Genomic DNA, 27,906 nt, shown 5'->3' with positions numbered 1-27,906 from the left:
GAGTTTCGACCCACCCTGTATACTATAATTAAAAATTTAGCTACACTAATAATTGTTAACAATAGTAGACTATATTAAAAATCATTTGAACATAAATAGAGTTTATTATGTCAAACTACTACAATCCTACAGGGTGTGAATATTGCTACGAAATTAATAAGGAAACGTAATTATCTTTTAACCGACCCTGTATAATCTTACAAAACTTTATATTTTAAGAAAGAAGAAATCGAGGAGAATCCAAAGACGTAAAAATATACAGGGTGTCCCATTTAAAAAAAACGAAGTTATAAGCAACTTCCGGTATAACCGGAAGTACCAAATAGATGAAAATATTTTCATTAAATAGATCAGTCTTCAAAACCCCCTTATTCCAATTTTCATAATTCAGTTGTCTTTACTTCTCGAGATATTTCTAATAGGCCCTTTATCTGCCCCACCCTATATATTCAGTGATTACAATAATTTTTATACTGTACAATAAAAACTAATAATCGAGAAAAGTTTTATTAAAAAATGTACAAAAACAAGTAAAATAAACAATAAAATTTAAACTTTTTTGGGTTTTTTTGTAAAAGTATTTTAAACATTTTTAAAATAAATGTTTTTTCACTCTAACTTTACAAAAATCTAAGCGGAACCAAACAATACATGTAGTTTCAAAATAAATAAAAAAATAGGTCTCTAAGTGCTTTGGTTACAGAGATAGTTGACATTATGTTAACATTGTCGTTAAATGGGACTTCGGGTGCCCTTAAGGGAGAAAACAGTGACACTTGCTGCATAATTGAGGTACCTCCTTTATTATTAGTTTTACTATTAGTATTTAGTTTAACTACTTAATATATAATAACTTTTACAAATACTTCACTGCAAGATGCTAACTTCAAACCACCCGTTAAAAGTTCATTGTTATTATTAAAAAACAAAGCATATGGTATTTTTTCATCATTTTTTGTTACTAGTTCCACGTGAATATCGTAAAGTTCAAGACTGGCAAAATCTGATGTAGGAGTTACATGTAAAAATACAATATACTCCCTTACAAATACATAACATCTGAAAAAATTTATAGGTAATTTAAATTGAGACCCAAATGCCATACAATAATGGCGATCTTTCAAATGTTTGCTGATGTGGTTAGCAGTTCCTTTTTCACAACAATTTCTTCTAGGGCAAGTAAATTGTCTACCTCGTTTACAGTTTATTTCATGTGCTTGTATATCTGAAATTTTAATCTCGCTACAGCAATTACGACAATACCATTTGAAAAACTCCATTGTCTCAAATATATTAATGGGAATTAGTATTTTAAAATAAACTTTACAGATCAGCCACTCATCAGATTTGAAGTAGTTGTAACAATAGTAACACATATAGTTATTGTATTCGTAAATGTTCGTGTAGTAAGTCAGAATTGGACATCTAGTCAATGAAAAAATGCAAAACGCTTGGCATTTAATACATTTTTGATTAAATTTTGATAGATATTTTCCAATTTGTTTCTCGTGTGGAGCATTTTTACTTATTGACTCTGGGTTTTGAAGTATATGTTTCCCCACAGCATTACTAACTCCTGGTGCCGTCAAAACCATTAAATTGTGATCAATTATTTTAAATTTAATCTGTATCAAATTTGACATATGTAATACATCCACAACAAAAAAATCATTAGTGCATGGTTTTGGATCCAATACAATATCAAATTCTTTCTTTTCACTACGTACAGTAAATTGATGGTATATATTTGTAGCGAGTTTAGAGCACCCCATATAAACTAAATCTAATTTGATTGCATTTTCCGACTTTCTATAACTAATATACAGAAAAAACAAATTATCTTCCTCTTGATATAAATAAACACTAGGCATTTCTAAATGATCCTTCAAATTGAAAACAAATGCAGGGCAATCCAATACAGCATATTTATGGTTGGAATAAAAGTGTCGCAGCATCAGAAAACTCGCCATTTCTTCATAACAAATTGGACACCTATGATTTTTTTCCAAGCATGCCTAAAAACATTAAATAATTATAATTTTAAAATCAAGAATAGTAGGGGAGGAAAGTATGCTAAATTTGCAGTTACTCGAGCGCTATGGGGACCTATTCGGTTGTGAAGAGTAGGTCTTAAAACCAAAAAAAAGTTTAGTAAAATTTTCCATTTAAGTGGGAACTTTCCATTTTCAACGAAAACTTCTCGTTTATAAATTCGTAAAGTCTGTTCGTGCGTTGCCGCTCCTGCAATACCTAGAGCTGATTTACCAATGGGCTCTTATGTAGTTTTGTCTTCTGAATCCAAATCTGAAAACGGCATTTCGATATCTCTAACCATCTTCGAGATAACCGACCTCAAAGTAAAAAATGTGACGTCACAATCCTTTTATTTTCTGCCGACACACTAAACGTCATCTGAAATGGTTGATTAGGAAGAAGGCTAGTTTAAATAATTTGTTAAGCAAGTTTGACACTTCGTGAATGTCAAACTAAATTTTAAATTAGCTATTAATAAAATATAAAAGACATTTTATAGTGAATTTATGTTATATAAAATAAATAAGATGTTTAAAAATGCAATTTGAGTATATTTTGAAAGCAATGATATATTAACAACTTTAAAAGGGTTTGTACGAGGATACGGCCTCCCCTTTAATGGTGAATACACTGTCCCAGTTCCATCTATGTTGACAATTCAAAACACTTTAAGTACTACACTTCATCAATAAAAAGTATCTTTATGTATTTCACAATATTTGAAAATTGTTATGTGAAATGTTATTTGGAATAAAAAATTATGTTCTAATATATGCAATTACATCCTTCTAATGGAAAAAAATAGTTAAAGATATTTCTCAAATTACGAATACCAATATCATTTTCATTTTTAACTCTTGTATTTTTAATTTGACGAAGAAAAGTTGCTCTTCATAAAAAGCTCTTCATAGTCTAAGATTTATGATGCAACCCTCATATATCAAATTTTATTAATTTTATACGAGGTATAGTATTTTTACTACAAAAACGTTATTACGTAGGTGAAAATTTTTGACGTAAGACAACTGTCAAAACATTAGAATGTGACTTTTCATTATTGCCGTGTTTATAATAAACATAACAATAATGAAAAGTCACATTCTAATGTTTTGACAGTTCTCTTACGTCAAAAATTTTGACCTACGTAATAACGTTTTTGTAGTAAAAATACTATATATAAAAAATTTGAATTTCGAGTAAAGTATCTTTATAGTTCACAACATTTAAATTAGAATGATATAATTGCACATTAAAACATAATTTTTAATTCTAAACAACTTTTCGTAATAGCAATTTTCCATCTTATGAATTTAAATACGTAAATAAACACAAAGTTTTCGTAATGATGATGCTCGCATTTTCAGCTTGTTTAATATAATTTTACATTTCCAACAATTGTTTTTTTTTCAATTATTGCGCCACCTATCCATAATTCGAAAAAATGTCTCGAATAAAAGTTAGTTATTTTTACGAAAGGAATGGAATCCGCAATAAAAAATGGGGGCTCTATATAAACCACAATCAACACCTGACGAACGATATTATGAGGGAATAAGAGTTCTGAAAATCCATAAAGCTCCTGGCTGTGATTAAATATCAGCTGAAATAATAAAGGGGGGAAGAAGAGAAGCTCGCAAAAGAAATACACTCTCTTATTGTAACAATATGGCAAATGGAAGAAATTCCTGAACAGTGGTCCAAAATTACTATTATTCAAAAAAAAAAAGAAATTGAATAGAATAGAATAGAAATATTTATGCTTTATTGTCACTGAAAATTATACAATTTTATGGACAAAGCACATAGAGTCACAAAAAAAGGTATACATAACAATAAAGAATTCAATTTTATGAAATTAGATAAACCGTCAATAAAAAAAATATAAACAAGTTAAAAAAGTGAAGTAAAAAACAAAACCAATATATTGCAAAATTACTATAAATTGCAAAATTGAACATACAACATATAATAAAACACAAACAAAGGAACTAATAAGTTTAAGCTGTTGTATGTAGATAAATACATTTTAGTTACTTGTACATTACTGTGATTTCTTAGTTAGTCATTAAGAAACTCTTCTACTGAATAATATGGTCTTTTAGATAAATGAGCTTTTGTCATTTTACGGAACTTGAGAAAGGATATTGCAGATTTAAGTTGTAAATGGAGATGGTTGTATAGTTTTTTTGCGGAATATTGTATAGATTTCTTTACTAACTCAGAAGACGGGATCGGTAAATAGACATCAAAAGTTGAATTTCTGTTGGAGTAGTCATGATGAGGCATGAGGCCTAGCTGGAAAGACATGCATGTGTTTACGAATTAAGCAAACAGTTTCTAAAATATACAACGATGGAAGGGTTAAAATTTCGTGATATTTAAAGTAACTTCTGCAATGAGTTGTTCTTCTGAGGCCAAACAGATATCTTATTGCTCTTTTTTGTAATTTGAAAATAACATCAAATTTGGCAGCTGTACTAGACCCCCAAAAAGGAAGACCATATCGAAGATGAGACTCGAACAAAAAAAAAATGTTATTTGAGAAGATGCTAAATTGAGTTCCTTCGAAACAGATCTTATGGCATAGCAGGCTGAGGCAAGTTTCTTACTTATATATATATATATATATATATATATACGGGGTATCATATCGGCTGACGCCGCATCCCCACACCTAACCGCCATCTATTTCTATCCTGGGCGTCTTCCTCTTCCAAATCTCGGTGTTCCATGGCCTTCCTTATCGTGTCATTCCAGGATAGTCTTGGTCTTCCCCTTTTCTTCCTACCTGGGGGTTTCCATTTCAGGAGTTTCTTTGGCCATCGTTGGTCGTCCATTCTAAGTAAGTGACCGAACCATTTTAGGCTTCTCCTCTCGAGCCTGTCTACGCTGTATCGTGTGCCTGCATCATCAAGTTTCTTACTTAACAAATCGATATGAAGGGACCATTTGAGGTTGCTGTCTAAAAGAATACCAATAAATTTTACAGAATCAACGGTAGAGATCTGGCTGCTATTCACAAGCAGGGGTTGAAGAGCACCTTTATATGATAATGCTACCGTTTTATCCACGTTAAAGGAGAGTAAGTTAGAGTCAGACCAGGTTTTTATCGTAAGAAGATCAGAAGTAATAGTTGCAATAGTTGAGTTGCTCCAAGTGATACTGGTATCATCAGCAAAAAGAAAAAATTTTCCATCGATTTTTAAGTTAGTGATGTCATTTATAAAGATAAGGAAAAGTAGAGGACCCAGTACTGAAACTTGTGGTACTCCACATACAATGTTTTTGAGACTAGAGTCAGTATCATTTGCTCTAACCAGTTATTTCCTATTATCTAAGTAAGATTTGAACCAATTCAAAAAAATACCTCGAATTCCATAGAAATTTAGTTTTTTAATCAAAATACATATCGTGATTTACACAATCAAAAGCAAAAATGCATAGTCACAGAAAACAGTGGCAGTATAGAGATTATTGTTTAGTGCTTGGTAAACCTCGTGAAGTACAGAAAACATGGCATCAATTGTACATTTATTAGTTAAGAAGCCGAACTGATTTTGTGATAAAATATTGTTATCAAAGAGAAAGGACATAAGTCGGGTTTTTATGAGCCTCTCAATAATTTTGGAGAGTACCGGTAGTAGGGCAATAGGCCTATAGTGGCAGGCATTAGATTTTTCGCCACCTTTATGAAGAGAAATAATAATGGCTGTCTTTAGGCACTCTGGAAATTTACCATTTTCAAAGGGAATAATAATGGCTGTCTTTAGGCACTCTGGAAATTTACCATTTTCAAAGGAATCATTAAGTAGTGACACGAGGAGTTCTAACACATTATCTGTGAGATTTGAGAAGATTTTTATGGATAGTCCATTAGTACTAGAAGATGATTTGCTTTTGATACTATTGATCGTTTGGATCAATTCAGATTTATAGATTGGTCTTATAAAGAATGAATTCGAGACAATTTCTGAATTAGGGAGATAGGAAATGGGATCTTGTTGAGACTGAATAGTTGATGTTATATTTTTACTCACGTTAATGAAGTATTCGTTTAGATTTTCAGGGTTTGGAAGGGCAAATGTTTGAGCTGCGTGGGTTTTATTTCGAAGATCGTTTATTATGGACCAAGTTTCTTTTGCAACACTTTTGGAGCTTCCCAGACGATTTTGATAATAGGCTTTTTTAGCTGATTTGATGAGTTTTAGGTATGTGACTCTGTAATTGGTGATATATTGAGTGACAGAGACGTTGGTAGTAAATTTCTTGATATAAAGTAGTGAACGCATATTTTTTGCTGATATGCGGATACCTTTGGTAGTCCAGGGTTTGCGATATTTTGGCTTAATCGTAATTAAAGGAAATGCCTTATTAAAGATACAGACAAGCTTCTCTAAAAAATCACTGAACTTATAGTCCACGTCCGTAGAAGGAAAATGCCAGTCAGAAGTTAAACATAGATTTTGGAATTTATGAAAATTCCGAGCTCAAAAAATCCTACCTAAACGTCAGGTTTTCGAGGAGGGTTTGTTGAAGATGTTAAATTTCGTATATACTGCTTCATGATCCGATAGTTCCGCATTAATAATTGTAGAGCAGACATCAAGAGGTGAGAAATCGGAAACAATAAAATCGATTATGGTAGATGTAATTTTTGTAATCCTTGTCGGAGAATAACGTGCATTGAGAGACCATATAATTCAAATATGTAGACCAAGAACATTTGGGTAGCACAAGCAGCAGCATAATTTATGTTAAAGTATCCGCATATAATTTTTCTCCTTTTGTGAGGCAAGGCATCTAACAAATTTAGCAGGTTCTGAAAAAATAGTTCCACGGAAGAGTCAGGTGATCTGTAGATGCAAATAATGTAAAGATTAAGATTTTTAAAAATGAATAACCATTTTCAATGTTGTTGCAACACGAAACTACAGCTGCGCGATATTCTAGTCCAATCAGAGAGTGCCGCAAGCACCTCTACCGGTTTCGGAACTTATTAGTCTCCAATCAGGAGGCACATATACTGCTCTCCCTGATTCAACCAAAACAAACCCCGGCGTGCAGTCACGGATCGCAACGAACGAAATGGCATAGATGCCCTAGCGGCAACTGCTATCAAAAGTCTAAGTTTTCAGTCTAATGGCATATAAAGCAACATAATGCTACTCTACATCCCACCAGAATGAAAACAATGGGAACCTTCTCTGGTTACACCTCCGAGGCTTCTACAACTTACAAGCCATACGGATGCCGAGACTAAGGAAGATGAGGAATTTTACAATATATAATTCACGTCCCATCTGCTCAGCGTGGTAAAGTTCCAACGAGAATAGTTCTCTTTGTACTCCAAACATTAGCATTATGTTGCTTTATATGCCATTAGACTGAAAACTTAGACTTTTGATAGCAGTTGCCGCTAGGGTATCTATGCCATTTCGTTCGTTGCGATCCGTGACTGCACGCCTGGGTTTGCTTTGGTTGGATCAGGGAAAGCAGCATATGTGCCTCCTGATGAGAGACTAATAAGTTTCGAAACCGGTAGATGCGCTTGCGGCATTCTCTGATTGGACTAGAATATCGCGCGGCTGTAGTTTCGTGTTACAACAACATTGAAAATGGTTATTCATTTTTTATTTACTTTACTCTGTTTGGAGTACAAAGCGAACTATTCTCGTTGGAAATTTACCCCGCTGAGCAGATGGGACGTGAATTATATATTGTCAAATTCCCTCATCTTCCTTAGTCTCGGCATCCGTATGGCTTGCAAATTGTAGAAGCCTCGGAGGTGTAACCAGAGAAGGTTCCCATTGTTTTCATTCTGGTGGGATGTAGAGTAGCATTATGTTGCTTTATATGTCATTAGACTGAAAACTAAGACTTTTGATAGCAGTTGCCGCTAGGGCATCTATGCCATTTCGTTCGTTGCGATCCGTGTCTGCACGCCGGGGTTTGTTTTGGTTGGATCAGGGAGAGCAGCATATGTGCCTCCTGATGAGAGACTAATAAGTTTCGAAACCGGTAGAGGCGCTTGCGGCATTCTCTGATTGGACTAGAATATCGCGCGGCTGTAGTTTCGTGTTGCAACGACATTGAAAATGGTTATTCATTTTTGATTTACTTTACTCTGTTTGGAGTACAAAGGGAACTATTCTCGTTGGAAATTTACCCCGCTGAGCAGATGGGACGTGAATTATATATTGTCAAATTCCCTCATCTTCCTTAGTCTCGGCATCCGTATGGCTTGCAAATTGTAGAAGCCTCGGAGGTGTAACCAGAGAAGGTTCCCATTGTTTTCATTCTGGTGGGATATAGAGCAGCATTATGTTGCTTTATATCGTCGTACTAGAACAATACTAAGACAACTTAAAAAATATAGTTTCGAGTAAATTGAGTTTTAAATTTCCCCCATAGAAAATATGAAATAAAAATATTTTATATCAGTTTATTGCATTGTTTCTTAAATGTTATGGTGCCCTATTTGTTCTTGAGTGTGTTTAGAGTTCAACTGAAAATTTGAAATAACAAATAATGAGAATAAACTGAGATTTTGTAACATGTCCTCCTCTTACACTTTAAAAAATTTTTATATTACAATTTATCTTTGCTAAGTGCTGAAGTTGTCCTAGTATTGTATTTATTTTTTGTAATATTCTTTAAAAATATCTTTATTTTTCTTCAGCTTATCCTAGTATTTCACCAATTCTATTTTTCAACAATTAATTTTGGTACTATTATTAGCATTTAAAAATATCCCACTGTTACACTATTTTTTGACACACATGACCACTTTGTCTTGTTTCATTGATTTTTCAAGTTATCTTTACACAATTATTCGCAAAAAAATGCAGTAGGTATTGTAACTTTTTATTTTTTACTGAAACTTCAAGAAATAGCAAACATAATATTATTACATAAATTTATAAAATGAAATCAAACATTACCAACTGGTTAAATCTTTATACTAAAATTCCACTCATTAAACAATAATAAATTGAAAAAAAAACTTCCGCGAACATTTTTTAATCGCTAACTTCTTGATCTTGTTGTTGACCTTTCTTGTACGATTTTAGATTTTTAAAAAAATCGTGATGTTCAGCAGGGATATGTCGGATTAAACTTAAAAGATCTTCTTTTTTCTTAAAGGGAATTTTAGGGCGTTCCATATAAGCTGGAGCAATATTGCCAACTTCATTCATTCGAACGTTAATTTGTTTAAATGAATCGGTACCAAAGGTTTCCTTGTAGAAAATAATATTTGGGCTTTCTTTGGTCACTCGCAGTACCTTAATATTGCTCCAGAGTATTTTCTCTCCAATTGAATTTTTAGAAAAACTTGCAAAATTCATGCTAAACTTTTTCCAATCTAAAATATCAGAAAATTGAAGATTATTAACCATGTAAGGCTTTCCTGTCTTTTTGGCTAATTTTATTATCATTGCCATTTCTTGTGGAGTTGAAATAGGTCCACTCAGTAAAGCTCTTTTTTTGGCAGACTCTATACAGGAATGCATAGAGTCACCCTCATTTTGGGTATGCCCCACGATAAGGAATTTATGGCTAATTGACTCAATGTTATAATTCCTAATAACATACAAAAACATTAAGGCCATAAATCTGTTCTTGTTTTGCCCTCCGCAATTGTCTGAGTAAAATGTTACATTCTGTCCAATACAATTATTTACAAGTAAGTTGAAAACGCACGTAGCTATTTCATTACAGCCTCTACGAGCTTCGCCTTCGTGCCATAAGTAACATGTGCCATCTTTTTTTACTAGATCAAAAACAGTAAAGTTAAAGCAGTTAAGTTTACTTTTGTAATAAAAACTTGATACAGTTCCAGAAGGCAGTGGAATTACTGCTTGCAAATCAAAACAGAAAAGTCAGTTTAATTCATTATGTTCACTTGCATATTCAATGTCTTTCTTTTTTTCCTGGCGGGAGAGCTCTTTCTCGAGTTGATGTTCGTTATATTTTTCTAGCAAAACTGACTTATCGTTTGCATGGTGATATTCATCACAAAGGGTGCACAAGTCTTTTTTTGGCCGGAAAAAGCTAATATTAAAGCATGTATTAAAAATATGTGCATACATGGAACTTTTTACGGATGTCTTGTTAAGTCGCTGGCATTCTGCTATGTATAAGCGATACATTTCCGCTAGAGTAAGACCACCATCAATAAATTCTTTTTGGTTGTTTGTTCGGCAATAATGTGATTCAATTCTAGCGAATGTGTTAATGTGATCAATAACTCCTTGCCTCAAGCTTTCATCAAGTTTCTTGTGATTGTTGTGTGAGCCCCTAGAATCTTGTAAAACTATTCCAACGTCATTCCTTTTTGAAATTGCAGTAGTAATTGCAGTGTTGCTTACATCTAAAGTTCTCTTGAAAAACTGTTTGCAAACTTTAATTTTTTTACCATCTATATTAAAATGGTAGGAAAAATTTAAACAACGCTTACTTCCAGGTTTCGGATTTCTATATTTTCTAGGCTTTGTTGGGCTTATGCAAGAGTTTATGAAAAACCGCTGACTGTTCTTATTTCCCATTTTATAAAAACTACAAAAAATACTTTCCCTTGCATCACTATTAATGTTTTGAGAACATTTTAGCAAGCACTTTTCTTCACAGCCTGGTTGTACTTTCTTTTCTCTTTTTTGTAAACCACCTGCTGATAGATATGGCTGCCCTGTATTGACTTTGATTTTCTTTGTATTTCTTTTCCATTTTGTCGGATCACGTAATCTTTTCTTTGGCTTTTTCTTATCGCTTAATTCTTTATTGGTTTCAATTTCAGTAGGGACCTCATCTTCTGATAGGTCCCGCTTAGAATCGGAATTTTTTTTGTTATCCTTAGTACTGGTCGACTCTAGAAGGTTTTTATTTCTTTTCTTGAAAACCTTTCTTTTCTTGGGAGTATTTTCTTTCTTTTCACTGCTGCTTTCACTGCTCTCTGATGGAAAATAATTTTTATCGGCATCGCTATCATCAAACGGAGAATCATTTTCATCGAGAGAAGTGACTTCTATGGAGTATTTCTGAATATTTGGTCTATTTGAAACAAATATTTGGCTGTCCCGTAGAAAATTGTTTTGTAATGTTGTTCCCGCGTCATCAAAAAAGGTAGCTGTTTCATATTTTCGAGGCTGGAAAATTTCTGCAGTCTGGAACAAGAATATAAAATAGATTTCACGTCACAATCAAATGATTTTCACATTAAATAAATAAAGTGTTTCACGTCAGTTAAAATAAATGAAACATATTATTAAAATTCAAAATTTCTTACCAATCCAATGTTAGCATAGTCAGTACTTTTACGGGTATAGCTGCATTCTGATAATCTCGTGCTTCCCTGCAAGTTGAAAAATTTTATTAAAATTTTATTTTTATCAAAAATATTTTGCACAAGTAGGAGGCTTTATTAAAAAAATAGAATTTTTTTTAGAAAAAAAGTGCTTTTGTTAAAATTTTATTTTTTGTCCTAATGCAATGCAATTTCTCACAATAAATATGTTAATAGAATTTAATAAGTAATAACATTATTAAACTGATCATCTCCTTGGCTGGTGAAACGCACGTATGCTAATCACTGAGTATTATTATCTTTCTCATTAGCCTAGCATCACATAAACGATGAGACAATATTGATATACTACTTACAGAATTATTTAAAAAGGTAACGAAATTACTACTTACACTATTTTCAGCATTCTTCCTTGCTAATGATGCATCAATGTTTTCAAAATTTCTGAGTATTTTTCTTGTCCGCTCAGACACCGAATACATTTTAATAAACAGAATACACTTGTTTTCCGAACGAATTTAAAAAACGACTTTTAGCATCCGCACTCTATTGCAGTCGGAGAACAACTAGTGAAAGTGAACAGCCTTACTGTAACTGACCGACTCATCCACGAATTCGTAGGTGAGCGTGGGGATATACTCGGACATTTACTAAAATAATCCGTATTTTTGAAGCTTAGTTAGGGAAATACAGAGACAACTTAAAAAAACAGGTTAATTTAAAAATTTCTTTGCCACACTCGGTGAAATAGTCGGACAAGTTTGCTAGTAAAATACTAAGACAACTTAAAAACACAGATATGTTAAAAAAATCATAATGCAGTTGTGGGGCTAGACTAAGACATGTGGGAATGTCCGGGTATTTCACCACAACTATGGTTAGAAAAGGCAAATATTAATCGGATAATAAAAAGGTATTTTAAAATATCTTCCTTTTAACCCAGGTATTGCCAACAAATCAAGTAGTGCAATATTAGGATATTGCTCAAAAACACCAAAAACCAGCCGATTGAACAAATCTTAGTATCTCTCCAGATAGCTTATGAAATTTTACATCAGATAGAGCAGATATCTCAAAAGTCACATATTTGAAGATATCCGAGTATTGTTCTAGTGCGACGATATGCCATTAGACTGAAAACTTAGACTATTAAGATTTTTATTAAAAACTAAGGAAAACTCAAAGAAAGCTTCATTCAACAGAAAGTCATATTTTGTTATCAGAGAAAAATCATTGTTTGCAGAAAGAATTAGGGTGCCTCCATGAGCTGAGTTTGGACGATCATACCTAGAAATTGTGGTATATTTCTCTACAAAAAAAGGCTCGTTGACTTCAAGCCAGTGTTCTGTAACAGCAACTATCTGGGGAAATACTAATTCCTCTAGAAACAAAAATAATCCGTCAGTTTTATTTATTATAGAACGAATATTAATCAGAGCCATACTAAAGTTGTCATCACTAAAACTATTCGAGGTTTCTAGTTCCTCCGAACACGTCGTATTATTTAAAAATTTCGTCTTGGAGAGCTAGTGGAATAATAATTTCAGTGACATTCCCTTGATTTTTGCAGGTGAATAATTCTTTCCGAAGTGAGAAAAGACCTAAAAGCAGCAAGATCAGCGTCTACCTCATCTGCACCAATTCCATAAGCATCGTTGAATTCTAGAAGAATTTTTCTTAGATCTTCACTCTTAGTCGGAAGTCCTTCGGAAGCCAGAAACAGTTTAACACTTGTGTTGGTATGCCCATCATAAAATACTGATGCAGTTTGGTCGTGTAGAAAAGCAAGATAAAGTTTAATGGCCTTCAAGATATCCGGTTCCCTTAATCTGGCTAAAATATATCGACTATTCGAGAAAAATCTGCTGCAATTATCGCGGCATATCTCCTATGTGCACGTGCTACAAGATTATTTCATAATTTCATGTATCTTGCATAAAGCATTAACATTATAAATATACCGCAGGAAATATTGTTGGTATCAATTTGGTTTCAGCAAAACTAGAGGAATCACAGATAAAATTTTTAGCATCCGGCAAAACTTAAAGAAGCCATGGGAATATAATCTAGATGTCCGATGTCCTTAACTTCTTCATAGATTTTCAACAAGCCTACTACAGCATGGTACGAAAAAGTTTATGGAGGATAATGAAAAAGTATAAATTTTCTTCCTCTTTATTTACTTGTTGTAGATCTGTCGATCTGTTAATTCCGACGCCGACGTTGAAGTATTTCTTGAGAGGTAGACTGCCAGCTATCTCTCCATCTTTTTGGTGGTCTCCCAGGTGGACACTTGCCAGCTAGTTTTCCTCCTCGCGGAATTCTTGGTATTCTGTGCTCCTCCATTCTTTTAACAGGACTGAACCATTCTCTTCGTCTTTGCCTACCCTATCTTACTACATGTTGCACGCCACATTGTTCCCTAATGATGTTGTTTTGTATTCTGTCCCTTCTTGTCTTCCCCGCAATTGCTCTTAGTATCTTCATTTCGGATGTTCGTAACATGCTTTGGTTTTATTGGTATCTTCTCTTGATTCAATACCATAGGTCATAACAGGTCTAATGCAAGTTTTATAAATTCTAACTTTGATGTCCATTATCATATGTAGGTTACTCCATACCACATCTCTCAAACATCCGGACATGACTGCAGCATTTTTAATTCGTCCTTTTAGGTCTCTGGCTGGGTCATGAGAACTTGATAAATCTACACCTAGATATTTGAACTAATTTAGCTGTTTCATGGGTTTCGCCTCTACCACGAGCTTGTATCTAACTGGATCTTTCGCAATGGTAATGCATTTTGTTTTCTGCGTGAATATGTTCATGTTCAGTCGTAGACATGCTTCGTAGAATCGATAAAGTTGTCTTTGTAGATAACCGTCATCCTCTGCAATCAGTGCTGGATCATCCGCATAACACACTATACTAATTCTACTGTGGCTGAGTCTGTATCCTAGTTGTAGCGATTCAATCTTCTAATAAATTACTTTTAATGGGAAATAAGCCACAATTTTACCAAAAAAATGATTTTATTAACGTTTCGAAGCCCAAATCGGGTTTCGTTGTCAAATTACAAAATACTACTAAAATAAACAAAAATTTTGTTGCTAAGTAAAAAAATTTCTTCTAACAATTTATTTAATCTGACTCATTTATATTGGCAATTCAGACGTACATTATACATTTGAAAGTAGAAGACTTTAAAATGATATTGCCAATATTTATGAGTTGCGTTCCTGGGACGACTTTACTAAAAGATAGTTCATTCGATTACATGAATTCAATCCCACTTAAGAATATCCGTCACAAAAAATCATAGCATGTGATCTGTCTTTAAAAAGACAACCAAATGCAACGATGACAGTAAAATTCTCGCGTTAGAGATTCCATAGTAAATCACGAGGGAAAACCAGGAAAAAACCTCATGATACTATCCCGACATCGTAAGTATTTGGTTTTACATTTAATTTACTTTCAAAAAACTAATATCAAATTCTGACTTTAATATGTTTAAATTATAAATAATATTAATAATACATAGATATATAATAAGTAATACTAAAATATAAAATTTGTACTAACTCGATATGTTATTGACTTACTAATCGTGGTATTTTCTTTCTATTGGCTTCCTCTTTCAATATGGGTAACCACATCTTACTGCATTCTACCGAGGAATTTGCGACACAATTGGTTTCAATATGGTTACCCATATTGAAAGAGGAAGTCAATAGAAAGAAAATACCACGATTAGTAAGTCAATAACATATCGAGTTAGTACAAATTTTATATTTTAGTATTACTTATTATATATCTATGTATTATTAATATTATTTATAATTTAAACATATTAAAGTCAGAATTTGATATTAGTTTTTTGAAAGTAAATTAAATGTAAGACCAAATACTTACGATGTCGGGATAGTATCATGAGGTTTTTTTCCTGGTTTTCCCTCGTGATTTACTATGGAATCTCTAACGCGAGAATTTTACTGTCATCGTTGCATTTGGTTTTCTTTTTAAAGACAGATCACATGCTGTGATTTTTTTGTGACGGATATTCTTGAGTGGGATTGATTTCATGTAATCGAATGAACTATCTTTTAGTAAAGTCGTCACAGGAACGCAACTCATAAATATTGGCGATATCATTTTAAAGTCTTCTACTTTAAAATGTATAATATACATCTGAATTGCCAATATAAATGAGTCAGATTAAATAAATTGTTAGAAGAATTTTTTTTTACTTAGCAACACCATTTTTGTTTATTTTAGTAGTATTTTGTATTTTGACAACGAAACCCGATTTGGACTTCGAAACGTTAATAAAATTATTTTTTTGGTAAAATTGTGGCCTATTTCCCATTAAAAGTAATTTATTATAAAAATGCCACAAGAAAATAGCTTCAGAACAACATTCCATCTTATATTATTTCATCCATGAGCATATTTAATAGAAGTGGGCTGAGGCTGCCTCCCTGCCTGATTCCATCTGGTGTTGGTATGTTGGCCGTAGTAGTGTCGTTTGGTTTAATTTTTGTCGTGTTGATATTGTTCATCTGTTTTATGACTTCCACAATGTTTTCCGGTAGCCTCCTTTACTTCATTTTCTGTAATATATCGCTAAGTCTGCCAAATGCTTTTGTTAGGTCTACAAAGCAAATGTGTGCGGGGTTGTTATATTCTATCGACTTCTCTTTCACTTGTTTCATAACAAATATTGCGTCAGTTGTCGACCTGCCTTTTCTGAATCCTTGCTGTTCTTCTCTATTCTTTATCTGTGATTCCAATTTATCCTGTAATTCTAATCCAGTGTCAGAATCGATAATTAGATCAACGAAAGTTTCAACTAAAGCACTTAGGAGTCAACTCTCATCGCTAATAGGTCAGAAGGGTAAACTGATATTGAAGACACAGATTAGCAAAACAAATTGTATATTTTTTCCACTACTTACATTATGTCTCAGCTGCATGGGGCACACGTGTAAAACCAACAAAAAACTAATACAGACCATCCAGAATCACAGCTTTTGTTATTCTTTATGTTTTCTATGTCGCTGAATCCGAATATGAAGTTTATTTTTATCTAGAATTGGTGTAACATGTTCAAAAATAAAATTTTAAGCAATAATGCGAAAAATCAATTTTGATGATTTTTCAACTTCAACTCGCAGTATCTTCGGTCGCTGTAAATATTTCCTTTTGAAAATTTTACTGTATCATCTTTAAAGTATTAAGATAACAATGTAATTTGTCCGAAATGTTTAAAAAAAGTAAAAGCGGAGTTGTTAATTTTTGAACATTTTGTAGTCAGATATTGTTATAGTCTAAGAGCTGGGAGCGGATTTTGTGCGTGATAAGTAATATGGAAAAACTATACGGGGATATGTTGAATTAGTTGTGTACATGACTTTCACCAACGGCCGGAAACCAGAGTTGGGGCCGAGGGTAGTTATAAGGGGTCAAAGTCGCGGATTTTATTATTTTTTTTTACGACGCTCATGATCGAGATAGTGCACCAAAATTTGGGAATAAGTACGTCATGACGTAACTAAGTTAAATCTCTAGGGGCTCAACGCTGCGTGGCCGACAAAGGGGTGGGGGTAGGGGTGAATATAAAAAATATAAGGCGTTTTTTGCGACGTTCTTGATTGAGATAGTGCACCAAAATTTGGGTATAAGTAGACCATGACATAAATAATTAAAATCCCCAGAGCCGGAAACCAGAGTGGGGAAGGAAGGGGTCAAAGTTCCGTTTTTTATTATTTTTTTTGTGACGCTCATGAACGAGATAGCGCGCCAAAATTTGGGAATAAGTAGGTCATGACGTAACTAAGTAAAATCTCTAGGAGTGGAACGCTGCGTGGTCGACAAAGGGGTGGGGCAGGGGTGAATATAAAAAAATGTAAGGGGTTTTTTGCGACGTTCGTAATTGAGATAGTGCACCAAAATTTGGAAATAAGTAGACCATGACATAACTAAGTAATATCCCCAGAGGCGATAACCAGAGTGGCCGACGAGGGTAGTTATAAGGGGTAAAATTGGCGGTTTTTATTTTTTTTGTGGCGCTCATGATGGAGATAGTGCACCAAAATTTGGGAGTAAGTAGGTTATGACGTAAGTAAGTAAAATCTTCAGGGGCGGAACGCTGCTTGGGGTACAAAGGGGTGGTAGGCAGGGGTGAGTATAAAAATATATGGGGGATTTTTTGCCGTTCGTGATCGAGATAGTGCACCAAAATTTTTAAATAAGTAGACCATGCCATTACTAAGTAAAATCTCCAGGGACGGACGCTGCGTGGAGGACAAATGTTGTACCGAGTCACAAAAAAAATAATACACATTTCCGGCTCTGGGGATTTTACTTAGCTAAGTCATGGTCTACTTATTCCCAAATTTTGGTGCACTATCTCAATCTAGCACCTCGCAAAAAACCCCTTATATTTTTTATATTTACACCTACCCCCACCCCTTTATCGGCCACGCAGCGTTCCACCCCTGGAGATTGTACTTAGTTACCTCATAACCAACCTATTCCCAAATTTTGGTGCACTATCTCAATCATGACCGTCACAAAAGAAATAATAAAACGGCGATTTTGACCCCTTATAACTACCCTCATGCCCAACTCTGGTTTCCGGCTCTGAGGATTTTACTTAGTTATGTCATGGTCTACTTATTCCCAAATTTTTGGTGCACTCTGTCAATCACGAAAGTCGCAAAAAACCCCTAATATTTTTTGTATTCACCCCTGCCCCACCTCTTTGTCGGCCACGCAGAGTGCCACCCCTAGATATTTTACTTAGCTACGTCATGACCTACTTATTCCCAAATTTTGGTGCACTCTCTCGATCATAAGCGTCACAAAAAAAAATAAAAACGGCGACTTTGACCCATTATAACTACCCTCATCCCCAACTCAGGTTTCCGGCTCTGGGGATTTTACTTAGTAATGTCATGATCTACTTATTCCCAAATTTTGGTCCACTATCTCAATCACGAACGTCGCAAAAAACCCTTTATATTTTTGATATTCACCCCTACCCCCACCCCTTTGTCGGCCACGCAGCGTTTCGCCCCTAGAGATTTTACTTAGTTACGTCATGACCTACTTATTCCCAAATTTTGGTGCACTATCTATTATGAGCATCATAAAAAAAATAATAAAATCCGCGACTTTGACCCCTTATAACTACCCTCGGCCCCAACTCTGGTTTCCGGCCGTTGGTGAAAGTTATGTACACAACTAATTCAACATATCCCCGTATAGTTTTTCCATATTACTTATCACGCACAAAATCCGCTTCTATCTCTCCGACTATTAGTTTCATGTTTACATAAAAAAGTTGAGTGACAACCTTTTTAATTTATAATTTTAACCAACACAACATTAAAACATAAGTCATGAAGGTTTTTGGAGAATTTCAAGTCAAAATATGCAATAGGAAAAAAGTTATGTGACTTAATTCTCGCTTTATTTATATAAAAACGCTTATTTCTCGAGATACTGACCACGGTGTGGTGAATGGCTAATTTTGGTCATACTTTATGTTTTTGATGGTGCTGAAAACTAAAATGAGGTTTATTTTGAATTTTAAGTGGAGAAACATTGTCAAAATCGCAATTTTACCCTAAAAATAAAAAAAATATGAAAACTGTAAAAAATGTACACGTGATGTGTGATCTCTGTGATGGCAGTACACCTGGTAATGAACACTCCGCCCATTATTACTTTTCTTCTATAATTTTCTCTTAGGTCAAAACTCCAGATGACGTGCCTTAGTAGTAACCCTGGGTACCAGGTGCTTCGGGGGTCGGTTCTGATTTTGTATTCGTAATCAGTGACCTCAAAAAGTACAGGGGAAAAAGGAGGAATGCCACTTTTGTTGAATTTTTCAGCAGGGCATTTTCAAAGTTATAAGAATAATATTATAGGTCTGGATCCCGCTTATGAAAAAAAAGTTGATTAATAGCAAGCTGAAAATTTGTTAATAGCTTAAGGGTGTCTAGTCGGACAAACTTTGATATATGGAAACACTGGAACAGGGGAAGTTTTATTTGTGGAACAGGTTAAAAATTTGGAACGTCAGACCACGAAAACGTCACATGCATTTTGTCCGACAGAACTTCCAATTGATTTGTTACCCTTTCATTAAACGCTCATGCAAAAATAAGACTGCTATTTATCACCTGTCATAATTCCTGTCATTTGACATGTTCTACGTGTTCCACTCATTAAAATGCCCATTTGGTGATAAATGGCAGTCAGATTTTTGCATGAGGGTTTAATGAAAGGGTAACAAATAAATTAAAAGTTCTGTCGGACAAAATACATGTGACGTTTTCGTGGTCTGACGTTCCAAATTTTTAACCTGTTCCGCAATTAAAACTTCCCCTGTTCCAGTGTTCCCATATATCAAAGTTTGTCCCACTAGACACTCTTAAGCTATTAACAAATTTTCAGCTTGTTATTAATCAACTTTTTCTCATACGCGGGATCCAGACCTATTATATTGATAGGTTCTGAGGGTATTTTTTTTTTCAAAATCATATGTTTGGAAAATTTACTCTGTGAGAACACACGAAAACAATGTGTTTCCACTTATTTCTGCGTGATTCACAACTGACATTCCCCCTAATTAACCGGTAGCACCGTGACGTCCCCCTTCTTCTCCTGTATAGGTATTTTATTATTAGTGTTATCTCATGATCATGACATAACCCATTTTTAACCAGTGGTATTTACGTAGGTATAGTAAAGTACAGAATATAACCTATCTAATGAATTATTAAAACAAAAAAAGAATGTGTGTACTTTGTACGCACGTAAGAATATTTCAACGAAACCAATATACTTCTAAACAGTTTCTCTACTACTTTCCAAAAATTTTTATTAAAACAATACCAAAAATTCAAAAAATAAAAGAATAAAACACACACAAACACATTGAAAAATGCCGCAAATGATTTCCGAACAATAATTGTTGCCAAAAATTTTAATTAAATACGTATTTTCTGAAAAAAATTATATAATAATATACTTACAGTCATAAAATCTATAAAAAAAAATAAAAAAATGATATAACTTGCATTGGGCTTGAACCTACTTCCCTTGTATCCCGCCGTACGAGAGTTGAGCGATTTCAAACTGCACCACCTTCGCGTATACGTCATGTGGGAATATACACAAACTGAACAACTTTTTGACATTTTGTTTATATGAATTTTTATTAGTTTGATTTTTGTCGAATTAAAATACAACAATATATAGAGTAAGAAAACGATACATTAGATGAAAATTGGACCGCGTTATGTAATAACGGATTAACCGCCAAAAGTCCAAAATCGAGATAATAGTGCCATCTTGCAGCTAGGGTGCGAATCTATGTATAAAAATATGTTTTTTGTAAAAAAATTAAAAAAAAGCTGTTTTTAAATGCCTGTATTAAGCGACATTTTTTATTTTATTAAAAAAAATCTTACGCAAGGATTTGTAATATCGAACTAAACGCCAATAATGATACATAATCCATTGTCATAAACAAAAATCCGTATCTTTGTAAGTGTAACGAATCAAGCGCCACGAATAGTCGGTTAATTCTTTATTACAAAACATACCATATTTACTAACGTTTAAGATATCGAATTAAAAGACATCCTTTGTCAAGTAACATCAGATTAAGCGCCAAATATGTCTCTTAATCCGGTATTCGGATCTTAACTCATGCATATCTTAAAAAATCATTAACGAATTAAGCGACATTTGATCGAATAACTTTTAAAATATAAATTATTTTTAAAAAATTTTAAACACATGTAAAAGTCTATTTACATTTGCATTAATATATTAAATATGAAACATGTCAGTACTATATTTTAGAAATAGTACCAAAAACAAATTTAAAATCTTTAAACCGATTTATCTCAAAACTACATTTTGGCGCTTAATCCGCTATTACATAACGCGGTCCAATTTGTAGAAAGTTTGTTCGTAATCAGATTATGTAAATTAAAGCATTGCCTACTAGGGGTATAGCATAGCAAGTACTAAGTAAGTACATTATTTTTTTTACATTTTCCAAATAGGTATGAAGATAATTTTTTATTGGAATACAACTGAAACATTTAGAATTACGTACCTGTGGCTTTTCAAAACTATTTAAAAAATCACTATAATTATAAATTTCATTTTATTTCTGTCCTCACAACAATAAAAACTAATATATTATACAACATTTTTGTTTACCGATAACCTCCATATTGAACAATTATTGACAGATCATTTCAACACCCAATCAGAGCCCGTATAAAGACTAATACCAAACTGTCGGTGTGCGCATGCGCGCAGATCAATATAAATTCACCCTCAATCTCAATCGCGCCTAAAGAAGTATAACTTCAAAAATGAAAATGTCTGACATCCCCCCTTTTTTTCCTGCACCCTTCATATTGTTGATAATGTTTATTCACTTTTGAATGTTATGCGTTTTAAAATACAATTATGAATTTCCACTAATTTTTCTATTGAAGACTTTTTTCCTGACGTCATCCTGAACACATTGCAAAACATTGCAAGTCTCTAGGTGCTGTATTTAAAAATCGATTTATTTTTTCCTAAATTATCTGGTCTAATTTTATCAATTATGTACTCAATATTATCAGTTGTTTAATAATGTTTTTTTTTGTTTTACATAATGGATTTGGGTTAGCGAATTACAGATCCGGAATTTTGTTCGAATGAAATTTGTTTAAAGAAATTTATTCGACGGAAATTTATTCGAATATATATTGTTCGAACAGAAAGTTGTTCGAAAGAAAGTAGTTCGAAAGGAAATTGGTTCGAAAATAAATTATTCGAGGAATTCGTATCTAGGGAATGGTCTACGTGATTAATACTTAATGACTTAGGTAATCTCTAATATCAATATCCCTATTGCAATTAGACAGGTATGAATTTTATTTTATTAATGACATTTAAGATTAATGACATTTGTGATTTAAAATGGTTGCGAAATTTTTTAAAAGTTCGAAAGGCAAAGATATGCTTAGTTTTCACGGATATTTATACGTACAGGACAAAAGTTGTGATACCAAAGTTTACTGGAAGTGTGCAAATTTTAAGAAGTTCTCTTGTAAAGGTCGAGCAATTCAAAGACGACCAGAAGAAGTGAAAGAAACTGGTGAACATAATCATGCTGGTGAAGCTGCCGTGATTACTGCGAAAGAGGCATACAGTAATATGAAGGAAGCTGCAGTTAGAACTCGAGACACACCTCACTACATTATTTCAAATTCGTCTTGTCAACTACATTTTGCAGCAAGCTCCCAGCTACCTTCAATAGAAAGCATGAAAAGGACTATTCGAAACGTTAGATTAAAGAAGAATAGCGAACCAACGCTTCCAAAGACACGCGCCGAAATACAATTTCCGGATGAGTACCGAAAAACCGACAATGGAGAAGACTTCCTCTTATTTGATAGTGGTATGATTGACTTGAGAATTTTATTGTTTACAACACGACGAAATTTACAACTCCTAGTAAATTGCGAGCATTGGTACGCTGATGGCACGTTCAAAACGGTACCATTATTATTTGAGCAATTGTATACAATTCATGGAATAAATGAATGCGTAGCAATTCCATTGGTATATGCACTGTTGCCGAATAAAACTGAAGCTGTGTATCGTGAAATTTTAAATGTAGTTAAGCGGCTAGAACCTCGAGTGAATCCAACTTCTTTTATGATTGACTTCGAACCTGCCATGATAAAAGCTATTGGAGCAGAGTTTCCACAAACCAGGTTACGTGGTTGTTTTTTCCACTTTTGTCAATGCATATATCGACGAATTCAAGAAGAGGGATTAAAACGGACATACGATAATAATATAGACTTTGCTCTAAAAATTAGGATGCTGTCGGCTTTGGCATTTGTTCCTTCAAGAGAAGTTATAAATTCTTTCGAAGCATTGATCGATAATGAAGAATTTCCCGAAGAAGCTCAGCAAGTGGTAGACTACTTCGAGGATACTTGGATAGGTCGTCCAGATCGCAGAAATCGGCGTCGCCAACCACGTTTCCCCATTTCTATGTGGAACTGCTACGATTCTGTGTTAGATGGTCTTCCAAAGACCAATAATTCCATAGAGGGATGGCACCGTGGATTTCAGGGGCAAGTAGGAGCTGAACATCCAACAATTTGGAAATTGATCTAAGCAATAAAAAGGGAACAAGCTATAAATAATGTGCGAATCGAACAAATAGTTGCTGGTCACGGCATACATCAACAAAAGAAGAAATATAAAGACAGTGCAGCACGTCTGTTAAATGTAGTAAATGGTTTTGATATAAGAGTTGACACTATAACCTATTTACGTGGAGTTGCCCATAATATTTCGTTGTAAGTACGATTGTATATTTTAATATATGTAATAACAGGATGTAATAACATATGTAAATAATAATAATTTTGAAAATATATATTTTTGCAATTCGAGTACCCACTTTAATTATAGCTATTAAAATTTCTGCAGTTCAAGTGCGCCCAAACTTTTCAACCCTTAAAAACGGTATCCGGAATTTTATTCGAATTAAATTTGTTCGAACAAATTTATATTCTAACAAATTTCTTTTCGAACAAATAACATTCAAACAAATTTCCGTCGAATAAATTTCTTCGAACAAATTACATTCGAACAATATTAGCGAATTAGTCAGATTCAGCGAATTAGTCAGACTATTTGTGTTTTGTAGGACATATTTACAGTTCATGAATTAATTACCTAAGCCTACTTATAATCTACAGGGTATATATTCTTAGATAATTTTATTACCTAAGCCCGCTTATAGTCTAAATTTACATGACGTTATAGACATATTTAGACATTTGAACGTCTGCTTATTTTTGGAAGAAAAATTGTATTTTAATTGACAGGTAAAGGGCAATTTCTTTAGATCCATTAACTTTTCATACATGATTTTAATAATTTGTCTGTACTGTCCAGTGTCCACACTTCAATATACCAGGGAAATAAGCTACAAACAGACCATGTTCGGGACACTCAAATATCCAGGTAGCTGACTACTTTTTTAGTTATTGTAGACCTAATAGGAAGAAAACCTAACTGTTTCCTACCTAGAGTTCGCGTCCGTTTTTCAGTTATTAACAATTTAGTGCAAAAAACGAGATTTATTTGATTTTTTGCAGCCCATTCAAAAGCTAAATAGTTACATAAAACATACTTACAATAGACATAAAATTACAAAATGTAATTTCTTAGAAAAAACTGCACAAACTGCAAAAAAAGCGAAAATCTTTATTTGTTAATAACTTTTACTAAAACTTACTAAGAACTTAAGTGTTTCACCCACAGTTGGGTATTGGGGTACTTAACGTACACTCAAAATTTGAGATTGATCCATTAATTAGCTTAAAAGTTATTCTATTTGTTTATCTCATAGACCTTTATTTTGCAATAACATAAGACAGAAAATAATGAAGATAGGTTAATGCTGCGTATGCTAAATGAAAGTAAAAAAGTGATAATGATTATTTAATATAGGCGAAAAAATCCTAATGCCACATTTTTGAAATTTTGTAGTTTATAAACATTTTGAATAACTTTAAAAATATTGTTCGTAAAAAAAATCATTTTACATATTCGAAAAGCTGGCATTGTAGTCAATGGATTTTGATCTTTCGTTTTTTAATTTTTATATAATTTTTGTGTACATTACAAATATGCAATTTGTCTAGACATTTATTAATTAATAAACTCTGTCTAATTTGTGTAAACAATTTTTGAAAAAATAATGTTTTCCCAAAAATTCACGTTTTACATCAAAAATGTATGGGAATATTGTATGGGATTTTTTTATTACACCAATATTTGTGACTTAAATTTAATATATTCAAACTACGAATATTTGTTAAGTAATTAACTGAAATTTTTGAGATAGCTTTAGCTACAAACTTATCCGTAAAAAACTGATTGCGTGGTGTAAGTGATGGTTTCTTAGCTTCAGTTTCAATAATAGTAATACCAGTAGATTTTTAGTAACCAAGACACAGCCTTAAACACAATTATTCCTTTGGGTTTCAATTTTATTAAGATATCCTGTTGAAACAGCCCCATATAACTGACAACTATAGTCGAAGGTTGGTCGAATCATTGAGCGATAGAATTGCAATGTAATATTGAGTCAGCTCCCCAACTGTTTCTACAAATTGTTCTCATGGAGTTTTCTGATTGTTTTGTATAATAAAATTAATTCGGTCCTTCCATAACAGTTTACGAACTAAATACGTGCCAAGATATATTACACAATTTTTGATCGGAGGGTACAAGCTAATGTAAATTCGAGTTGACGCCTACAAATGTCTAGGGAAGTAGGTATAAGAGGTGAAAAATACAACATCATCTGCAAATTATTGTAAACGCGAAAATATGCCACAGAGTCATAACGAAAAATATTGAATAAATATGCTACTCCACAAAATGTTATAAAAGAAAACAAATCGGTTAAAAAACCATCAATGGTTCTCTTTCTAGCTGGTTATTTAAACTAACATTTATTTTAAGAGATTTAAAGATGTATATCTTACGGGTAAAATTAGGTAAAGGGTAATCCTAGGATGACCAGGGTAAAGTACGAAGTACCAGGGTTTTGGTAAAATTAACGAAGATGTAAAGCTGCAAAAATGTTTATAACTCCAAATGCCACAGCATCTTGTCTTGTTTTAACAAATAGATTATAATTTCTATTTCTATTTCTATTTATTTATTTCTATTTATTTATAGTTTTATTTTCGTTACTTTTGTAAAATGCGTTTTTTTCTTAAATTACGATATCTTTCAAACAATTACGGCCTTATCATTACTAGTATACCCAATTAAGCATTTAAATTATATTTCGGAGTTACTATCGGACATTACCGACACCTCGCGGGTACTTCGTTCTTTACCCGGGTAATCCTAGAGTCCTAGAGAATTACCCGTTTATCTAACTTTACCGGTAACATATACAATGATGACGGTTAAGTTTGCATAAATTCATTATCTCGAGAACTGGCAAATTTTAAGAGAAATCCTCAGACAGGTCGATTTGTATTTTTAAATTAGGACTTTTTGGCATATATTAATACTAGTTACGTCATCCATCTGGGTAATCGATGGTTTTTTTAATGAGAGTAGTGGTTGTGTGATAGCTCATTTGAAAGGTAATTCAATTCTCTATTCAGCAATATAAACAATACCATATTTATTTATACAGGGTGGTCAAAAAAATAATTTTTGAATTATATTAATTCACACAAAAAGAAGAATGTATGTAATTTATTTAATTTAAAATACATTTTACTGTTGTCCGAAAACAGGAAAAAATGTTTATTTGATAAATAAATATTGTTTTTCGCTTAAATTAAATATTAAAGCTGTCACCCACCTGTCTCTTAGCAGATTGAATATTAAATTTAAGCGAAAAGTAATGTTTATTTATTAAATAAACATTTTTTCCTGTTTTCGGACAACAGTAAAATGTATTTTGAATTAAATAAATTACATACATTCTTCTTTTTGTGTGAATTAATATATAATTCAAAAATTATTTTTTTGACCACCTTGTATAAATAATTATGGTATTGTTTATATTGCTGAATAGAGAATTGAATTACCTGTCAAATGAGCTACCACACAACCCCAAGTCTCATTTAAAAAAATCATGGATTACGTTATCACGCCCAGATGGATGACGTCACTAGTATTATGTGTATGCCAAAAAATCTTAGATAATGAATTTATGCAAACTCAAACGTCCTCACTGTATATAAAATTTAAATATGAACAGTCCTTATCGAATTAAAATTTTATATCCTAATGTTTTATTTATACATAGTCCGTCCGCTATAACTTTTCCCATGCGGTACGATTCATTTTCAATCAAATTAAATCAAAACATAAATTGAAACGAACGTCGATGTGTATATACATTTTGTATACTGTATACTATATACTACACATATCGGCGTATGTTTCACTTTCTGTTTTGACTAAATTTGATTGAAAATGAATCGTAGCGCATGGGAAAAGTTATAGCGGACGGACTTATACCTAATATTTTATTTGGTATAAGTCCGTCCGCTAAGAAAAACAAAATATTTCCTCTTGTTTATATAAATCTTACCTGTTCATGATCTCGCACTTGGGAATATGTTAACAATTCTCGACAACCATCAAACCTGTTGACACATTTAAATAAAATTTTTTGAGCAATTCTTCCAAATAGTGATTCTACCCCTTTTAATTTATAGATTGAATGTTCCTTATTTTCAACACATCTTCCACATTGTATAAGCCTGTTTGGATAAATCTTTACGGGTTTCACAGATAAATACTTATGGCAAAAACTGCAGAGTAAAGTGTCTAGTATATTATCTGGAAGTATAAATGCCATTTTAATATCGTCTAATAATATACATAATAAGAAAATATTTAGGTACTTATGAAAAACTGTTATTGCTTTTAGTAAATCAGAAAAAACACGTAATTGAAAAACTTTGAAATGAAATAAA

General features: G+C 33.0%; 1 protein-coding gene across 1 annotated transcript; it reads right to left on the bottom strand.

Annotated features, from left to right (window-relative positions):
- Window positions 1-493: 493 nt before the first annotated feature.
- On the bottom strand, window positions 494-27,906 carry LOC126891686 (uncharacterized). Its single transcript, XM_050660934.1, has 2 exons — window positions 27,519-27,906; window positions 494-2,015 (listed from the first exon to the last, which is right to left on the bottom strand). The coding sequence occupies exons 1-2, from the start codon at window positions 27,786-27,788 to the stop codon at window positions 840-842; spliced, it is 1,446 nt and encodes a 481-aa protein (XP_050516891.1). The 5' UTR covers window positions 27,789-27,906; the 3' UTR covers window positions 494-839.

This window comes from Diabrotica virgifera, chromosome 9 (genome assembly GCF_917563875.1).
Source record: "Diabrotica virgifera virgifera chromosome 9, PGI_DIABVI_V3a".
Lineage (NCBI taxonomy): Eukaryota > Metazoa > Arthropoda > Insecta > Coleoptera > Chrysomelidae > Diabrotica > Diabrotica virgifera.
This window is presented reverse-complemented; position numbering and strand designations above follow the sequence as displayed.

Excerpts from the sequence above, each read along its gene's own strand:
- LOC126891686 (XM_050660934.1), bottom strand. The coding sequence starts at position 27,788 with ATGGCATTTATACTTCCAGATAATATACTAGACACTTTACTCTGCAGT. Across the intron at positions 2,016-27,518 it reads AAGTGCGAGATCATGAACAG|GCATGCTTGGAAAAAAATCA; the intron begins GTAAGATTTATA and ends TAATGTTTTTAG.